The sequence below is a fragment of the Quercus lobata genome, chromosome 2, assembly GCF_001633185.2.
Source record: "Quercus lobata isolate SW786 chromosome 2, ValleyOak3.0 Primary Assembly, whole genome shotgun sequence".
NCBI classification, from domain to species: domain Eukaryota; kingdom Viridiplantae; phylum Streptophyta; class Magnoliopsida; order Fagales; family Fagaceae; genus Quercus; species Quercus lobata.
Genome location: NC_044905.1, coordinates 30,465,912 through 30,474,720, shown reverse-complemented (window position 1 = coordinate 30,474,720; position 8,809 = coordinate 30,465,912). Strand labels below are relative to the sequence as shown.

At 32.4% G+C, this 8,809-nt stretch overlaps 1 protein-coding gene across 1 annotated transcript; it reads right to left on the bottom strand.

Annotated features, from left to right (window-relative positions):
- Positions 1-3,969: 3,969 nt before the first annotated feature.
- Positions 3,970-7,282, bottom strand: LOC115975291 (RING-H2 finger protein ATL22-like). The gene is made up of 2 exons (XM_031096015.1): positions 6,457-7,282; positions 3,970-4,684 (listed from the first exon to the last, which is right to left on the bottom strand). Exons 1-2 carry the CDS (start codon positions 7,121-7,123, stop codon positions 4,218-4,220), a joined length of 1,134 nt encoding a protein of 377 aa, XP_030951875.1. The 5' UTR covers positions 7,124-7,282; the 3' UTR covers positions 3,970-4,217.
- Positions 7,283-8,809: the final 1,527 nt, after the last annotated feature.

The following is an 8,809-nucleotide window of genomic DNA, read 5'->3' as shown; positions in this document are numbered from 1 at the left end:
AATAATTTGTATCTATTATAATTTAGAAACATTTTTTTTTTGCGTACGTGCTCAAAAGCTCTTTTATTTTTTTAGATAAAGGTTAATAATTTGCATCTATTATAATTTAAAAATATTTTTTTTCAAACAAATAAAAATGATAAATTTTAGAGATAAGTAGTAAATATAATTTCTTTTTTGAATGTGAAGAGAAAAATTCCTAAATTTTATGAATTCTCTTTTTGAATTCAAAATGAAATTTTTTATTTGACATTTATGATTTTATTTCTAAATGAAGTTACCCTTCATTAATGAGATTATTTTTTTAATCTCATAAAAGTTCAGTTGAAAGAGGGGAATTCTCTTATATATAGCATAGATATATCAGTGGAGGCTCTAAGATTATTTTCTTGAGTGTTCAATGAGAAACATAAATTATATAAAATCTAAAACAAAAACGATCTTGAATATATTGACATCATTAAAAAAAAAAAAAAAACCAAATATATACAAGAAGTTTTACAATGACCTTCGATAAGGTTTCATATTTTGAAATCATTGCATGATATTTTCATTATCAATCCTATCAGTTACATTTTTTTAATGTACACAGCCAAACAATTATTCATCCATTGATCTCTCATTTGATTGATTGATTTCAAATTTTTTAAGATCTAAATGAGCTTTTAATAAGGTTTAAGAATTAAGACTAACAAATTTATACTTTTGTTGTTGGGCTTTAAAAAAAAAATTAGATCAAATTAGTTTGTTATTGGGCTTTCTTTTTTGTGTGTTTAAAAATGGCAAGATATTATTAAGAGCATCATATTCAAGCTTATTTCAACTGTATTTAACAAAATTTTAGAGTTAAGAGTGTTTAAATGTTTATTTTAAGGGACAAAAAAAAAATTATATTATAATTTTTTTTGTGGGGGGCTAGTTCGGGGGTTCATTTGAATCCCCTGAGCTTCATGTGAAGCCGCCCATGATATATATAATATGTGGAAATTATTTTCATTTTAGAGATCTTGACAATGTCAGCAAGAACATTTTTTAACATATTCTATTACTGTTTTTTTTTTTTTTTTTTGGGTTGAGAAAACAACATATACTATTACTGTTTGTTAAGGAAAATAAATATTTTATGCTAGAAAAAAAAAATGCTACCTCGCCTCTTTTTTAGCCAATTAATTAAGGAAAATGTGCAAATTAACTAGATGATACTTCATTACCAAGTCAAACTATCAAAAAACACAACCATTCAATAAAAGAAAGTAAGACAAGGTTAAGTTGGCATTAGGTCGTAACTCATAACCATAATGGTCTCCTTGTAGAGAAAATTCTCTCCACTCTCTAATTTAAGAAGCCATATGCCAAACATCTACATTATTTTTGGAAGTTTGTAGGGAGGGGAGGGGAGAGTAGAAGGTAAGCGAGGGAAATGGTTAATTTTTAAATACAAAAACTATATTAACAATTTTGTATCTCAAAAAGCAAGAAGAACAGTTTTAAACAATATATACATAATTTTTAAATAAATAAAAAATTCACTAAAACTTAATGTCTTCTTAAGTCTTAACTAGTAGAGTCTCTTATTGTCAAATAAGAAATTTAGAGTTCAATCTTCACCTATACTAAACAAGGTTTTCAGGCCCAGACCGTTCATTGAACCGTAAAAAGGAGAGGTTCAAGATTTTTAAGGTCGAACCGGGGTCGAACCGTGATGACATCATAATTAATTTAATAATTAATTAAAGCCTAAATATAGATATTAAATTTATAAAACTAGCAAAATTGACAATATCTCTATATATGTGAGGGAAATTTAATGATTTTCAAGCATATATTTAATAATTAAATAATAAAGTTAATAAAATAAAATAATAACCATGAAAACATTAAAATTTATGATTAATTTTTGAAGTAAATTTGAATATCTTTGAAGGATTTTAATTATAATTTTTTTTTATTCCTTGTAAGAGATGGATAATTTAATTAAGTAGAATAAAATTGTAAAAAAAAAAAAAAATTGCTAAGGGGTTGGACCGCACGGTTCTCACCGGTTCATGCAGTCGAACCCCGGTTTTAGCGATTCACGGAATTTACAAAAAATCCGGTTCTTTAGGCTTAAAAAACCGGTTTTCATCCCAGTTCCCGGTTTTCACGGTCCGACCTCCCGGTCCGGTCCGGTTCTGAAAACTATGATGCTAAATACCATTATTATGAATATCGTTCTGTGTTCCATGATTCCATCTAAAATATAATTTTGGCCCATTTTGGGCATTCTGGTTAGTTTTGGTCAATACCAGCCGGAATGCAAATTTATTATTAAAAAAAAAAAACTTGAAGAACAAGTAGAACTGTAGAGGAGAAAAAATAAGAAGAAGAGAGAGCGTGGGGCTAGAGACGTACACGGAAGTCTGAGAAAGAAAGATCAATATGAAAGGTTTTGTGGGGATGAGATGACAAAAGAAAAGTAGGTTGTGGGTGGTTGGGAAACGTAAAAAGTGAGTTATTAGGGAAACTTCTTGGAAGGTTTATTGTGTACAATTACCCAACTTGTTAGCTTTATTTACCAAAAAATTATAAGTAAATGTTTTTTAATAGTTATATGCTAACTTTATTTGAGATTTTCTAATATATATTGTGGGGGGCAATTCGACCAATAGGCCCATTAAGGTCAGGATTGTTGGGCCTGTGGCCCATCCGAGGATGCGTATCCGTCCGAGGAGGCCAAATCCAGTCATAAGGTAATTACTGAAGGGGGGTAATCAATATCCCGAAAGTGAGGTGCTGTATTCGACCGAGGATGCCATACTCCTCGGCATTGTGCGTCCGAGGACGAACAGGGCGCGGACTTGTGGAAGCCGGGCTTCAGAATCATGTCACCAATACAGATAGGATCACAGACCAAGGGTAAAAGGGAAAAGATAAACAAAATATCTGTAACCACAGCTGCCTCCGCATTAATGACTTCTCAACCAACTCTCTGGCCGCATTAATGTGGAGGTGATACCTGAACAGTAAAGAGGCAGCTGTAGGAAGTTCTAGGAGGTGCTGGATGGGACAGAAAGAAATCCTCCGAACCCAACCTACACGTGTGCGGTGAGGATGGAAGGCAAAGGGTGGTATATAAACTGAAAGAAGAACATGCAAGAGGGAGATCGAAAAAACAGAAAAAGAAAAGAGAGAAAAGCACAGACAAAAAGGAGGAGAGCAAAAGGAGAGAAAGAGAATTGTATTGATCGCCAAAGAAAACGATCATTGTACCAACTCTAGACCTTTAATATACGTGAGAGTGAATCTTTTGAAGAGACCACAGTTAACCTAGTTCTTTACACCCACGCTCTACAAATCATATTGTCTGGGCCTTTTTACGCGCGAACCCAACACTGTTACAGTTCGTTGCAAATCGCGTCCTTACATTTATATATATATATATATATATATATATAGAGAGAGAGAGAGAGAGAGAGAGAGAGAGATATTAGTGGTAATCTTGAAATGGTACGTGGAAATTGGCCAATATCAAAATATTTCATTTCAATAGACAAATTGAAATGAGGTCTGAAATGATATTCATAACGTTGCTAAGAACTAATTAGTATTTTTGCTTGATGATAAAGACCAATCATCATAAAGTAGGTGTTATAAATTTTAAATACTATTTAAAACCTGCCGTAGGGGGAAAAACCTAGACTATAAAAACAAAGTTTTCAAACATAATTTTTATAAACAAAAAAAAAAAAAAAAAAATTTAAAAAGAAAACTCACAATCAAATTATGGCATGCATTTTAAGATTAATAAGACCATGCAATCCATGAGTAGAATTTTCAAACTATTGATTGAATAAAAGAGTTATTAAATAATATAATATTAAAAAGAATTATACTAAATGTAACTTGATACTAATCTAATATTGAAATGAAGTTTAATTACTAAAACTTAAAATTTATGAATTGAAAAATATATAAATATATTCACCCAAATTGAAAAAGACCAAAACGTACATATATAGTATGGCAAACAAAGCACAATCATAAAATACAATAAATAATACAAATCACTATACTTGAATCTATCTCTTCTAGTGGTATTCCCATATCTTCGACTCCAAATTTATCTACAATAGCAAAAATTGACATAAATTTTCCTATAAAAAAATTATTTATTACACATAACAATTATTTCCTCAATTCGACTTGAACATATTATATACAATGGAGAACACAATCTTTTATGATGATAATAATGATGATGAAGATGATGACAATGACGATGAAGGAGAAGTTAGAGCGGACTGATCAGGTGAATTCCGACAAAGAGGGCATGTTGCATTCATTTTTAGCCACTCATCTATGCAATTAGCATGGAAGTAGTGATTGCACTCCGGTATAGTCCTTAATGTTTCCTTGGCTTGATACTCAGACAAACAGATAGGGCAAGTGTTGTCATTGGGCTTGGGTAATCGTTTGCTCTCACCAAGTAGTATCTTTGGAAACGACTCTATTGTGGGCCCATCTAGACCCACTAAAACAACAGACCGGTGTGGAGCGATAGAGGTGGAGAGTTGTGTGTTGGGGTGGCGTCTGCGTGCATAAACCCGAACTCTACCACATATGAAACATCCGAGGCCAATGAAGCACAGTAGTCCAGGTATTCCCACGCCTATGATTATGCCATACTTGGCACTCCTTGGAAGACCTAAATGAGCAAAGAATAATCATCTAGACGATATTGACAAAGATATCAACAAATATTCCATCAGTTAAAAAAATGAGAAGCAAACTATGAATTCAATAGAAGATAAATGTATAAGCACAAACAGGTGTACATGAATTGTTCAAGCTTTTACTAATTAGTTCCACACACCCTTTTCTTTTCTAAAACTTTTCGTTCAAGGGAGTTCTCTAGGATGGGTGACAATTTCTAAATGCCAATGGCCAAAATTATCGTATTTACATATAATTTTGCATGGATGGATGGTGTCAACGATTCTTTGGTCAAATTGCCCCATCCCTATTTTTAGAGAGGGAATAGGTACAAGTTATAAAATTGAATGGGTGCAGAGAGGACTTTCAGATGGGTCATGGTTCATGAGACTGACAAAGGGACTACTAGTACTTGGAAGTATGAAACAAAGGAATAGTTAGTGGCTTCTTTGTTTTTCTTTTTTCAGAGTCAATTCGCACCAGATGGCCCGGCCCAAAGCCAAGGGCATTGAAGTTTCTTAGATGCAGCATGGTAGCTTGTGTCAAGCTCCGTGTTTGTTGATCTCTCTCTCTCTCTCAACAAAGACAGCAGCATTTGACTAATGACTAATAAGACACTCTATACCACTCACTAGGTCCACCTTCTCCGTGGTAACAAAGTGATGTTAAGTTTTATAAATGGACTTGAAAACCAATCACCAATATATATATATATATATATATAACATTTATTTATTATATTATTAAATATTATGCATTAATAATAATATTATTATTTTTGTTAAAAAAATAGGTAAGAGGAGAAAATGATATTGGCTTCTCTATCTAAAAATTACTATAGTAATATTTTATCCGTTAGATCCGAACCTACAAGAAAGAGAATCAGTAAACTTTGGATTTTTTTACAAGTGTCTCCCATCATGAGATTCTAAATTTTCATATCGGTGGTAGACCACTACTCTAGGTGGTATGCATTATATTACATCAATTTATGTATTATTTTATAGTAAAATGTGTAATAACTATATTTTAATACATATGTTGCTGCCATGACTTTTTTCATGGTCATTGAAGAAAGCGATTTCCCACCAGATAGAACTAGAATAGTACGTAGATGGTAGTGGGTGGTCTAATCCCTCCAAACCATCGACACTAGTGAGGGAGGGCTTATTCCATACTCCAGGGTCCAGACTAGAAGTATTGGTAATTTGGTATTGGGACAAGCATAATTACAGAATTATGGGTGCCAAGAAAATTGTTTTCTAAGCCTAGTTTCTAGCATTTACTCTCCCAATAGACTAATCCATAGTATATTATGAAAGAATGCAGTGTTATTCTCCAAACTTTTTCAAGGCTGGCTTGAAATAATTCAAGCACAACTTCAGGTAAACTAATAGAACAGCCAGTCCCTCATAAAAAAATAAAAATAGTGAAATTACTATATCACTCCGTCCAACTATTTTGACTTTATCAAAACATTGAATTTCATCAAACCCACCTTTCTTCTTCTCTCTCTCCGTTCAATTCGTGAAGTGTATGTTACACTAATTGACAAACAAGCCAAATCCCAGCCACACAAATCTTTTGCTTCTCATTAGTCAGTCTATCATATTTTTTGTGTGTGTGTGATTAATGTTAACGTACCTTTAAGAAAAAAAAGAAAAGAAAAAACCAATATTCCATGTTTGCGCGCAGTATGCATATCCCTCCTTAATTAGCAAAACCAATTTTGATGCAACAATTTATGAATTTAATTAAACTTACCAGTAACGGTGCCTGAGCTTGAATCGCTTGATCTACTTTGAACATTATAGTTATAGCATCCACAGTCTCCACCACAGTCTCCACAATTGGGCTCACTCCAAACCAACCCGACCCATTTTGGTGCTAACAAAGGTAGCATAGTACTATTCAATAAAACACTACATGAGGCTGGTACCAGATCACCATAGTAAAAACTTGGTGACATCCAAACCGAATAGTTATCGCTATTTTTAACACAATCAATTGGGCCAGCCCCAAATATGTTTACATTGGAGGAGCAATTATAGAAGGTTAAATTATACCCTGTACTCATAAATTGGAAAGGAGAGTCCAATAGGGTAAAGTTTTTTAGGTACCGTTCGGGAAGGCAGTGATCTGGGTCGGTGATAACTAGAAATTGGTTAATATAGTCGATATCTTGGACTATGAAGTCCCCGGAATAAGGTAGAGTAAGAATTGTTTGGCTTTTGGTGTTGCATGAGAGATTGAATCCTGGATAGCCACAACCTTTGGTTTGAGTTGTATTTAGTTGGAAAGGGAATTTAATAGGTAGAAAACCGTTGTCACCGCAAGATGAAGTTTGGCAAAAATTTTGGCTTGTTGCTATGTGACATAGGAAGAACAAGATTAAGAAGGAGATGGAGAAGAAGATATGAAAGGAAGCCATGGTGGAAACTACAAAATATTCGGCTTGTGGGGGATAGTTTGGCTTAGGCAATCGGTTAATAGGCTACATGGGATGAATAGAGAGAGTTATAGAGAAACTTTTTAAAGTCCATAAGTCTCTATACTAATAGAGAGAGTTGAAATTCTGCAATGAGAAAGGTGACAGCTATGTGGGAAGGAAGAGAGAATTGAAATTTGATTATTTGACGTGGTCCTTTTTGTTTTTTCTTTTGTCAAGCTAACAACTTTTTTTTTTAATAGAGCCATGATATTAAGATATTATTATAAATTCTATCATATTAATGTATATTCTTTTTTCTCAAATAATATACTTCAAAAGAAATATTCCTACACTAAATGAAATTCATTAATTTACCCAAATCATTTTCAATTGTCATATCAATTTATAAGTATTTTATAATAAGATGGGAAATTATACAACCTCTATTAAGGTTTTATGAAATGACCGCCCTCCCTCTCATGCATTTACAAATCTTAAGAGAGAGAAATGTCATTTTATCCAGAGTTTAGATAAAAATCTTTTTTTTTTTTAAGTAAATAGTTTGTTAGTTAGACCTAATTATTGCATTTGAGAAGTGCTACATCTACAATATTTTTACAATATTTTTACAACAAATCATGGGTGGTTAGTTATTATTGGTTCAAATTTGAATTTAGCACTGAGACTACTTTTTTAACCCAATAATAACAACCAGTAACAACATGCTACTTAAGATTTATTGTAAAAATATTGTGAACACATCATTTCTCTTGATCATAAGAAAATTAAAGAAAAAACTTAAGTAGTACACAATAATTAGATTCTTTCACCTCAAAAAAAATTATTACTATATTCTTTAATTATACTTAGACATAATTGCATTAAATGTATTTCTTCTTGGAGAATGATATGTGGTCAAAGTAATACTGTGAGTCAATTTAATTGAAAATTAAAAAAAAAAAATTTGAGAAACGAAAAATCAAAAACTTACTATATTAGGTCAAAGGATACTAGAGTTAATAATTTTATTAATATATATTATTATTTTATGTTCATTCTGGCCTTGTGGCACACGCTAATTGTCGAAACTCAAAAATTCAAAAGAACTATGTATGTATGCTATTGGTTGATAATTGAGGCCTCAGAAGAAGTCAAAGCATAAATAGCATCTATGAAGATATTTGAGTGTGTTGAAGCTAGGGGGAAGATTGAAGAAACGATTAGTAATGGTTTCAGGATGATCCAACGGCTGGCAGACAAAGTGAAGCAATCGTGCGGTATTATGGGCTTAGAATAATTGCCACAGATTCCATTATCGTGGATCATTCTCCGGCTCTGTTTTATTCTTTTGTCCATTTCATAAAAATGTCTGTGTTGTTAAATTTGAGCAAAATGACTTGTTCAAAGTGCAAAGTATATATGTTTTGAAAGTTATGAAGTCTTTTTCAAATTTTCCTCCTTTGCTCTCTTTTTTTTTGATGGAGCCTCCTCCTTTGCTCTCTGTTTTTATATTTCTATGAGCACTGTATCAAGTCAAAACCGTGTAGATGGAGCTAAATAATAAATACTTCAAAAAATTTGAAAACTGTCAAGCAATCACATCGAGTGGTATTTTTCAGTGGGATAAGAAATTAAGAATGGCTCCATCGCATCTCAAACTATACAATTTCATTTCAAGAAATTATT

Excerpts from the sequence above, each read along its gene's own strand:
- LOC115975291 (XM_031096015.1), bottom strand. The coding sequence starts at position 7,123 with ATGGCTTCCTTTCATATCTTCTTCTCCATCTCCTTCTTAATCTTGTTC. Across the intron at positions 4,685-6,456 it reads AAGCTCAGGCACCGTTACTG|GTCTTCCAAGGAGTGCCAAG; the intron begins GTAAGTTTAATT and ends TTGCTCATTTAG.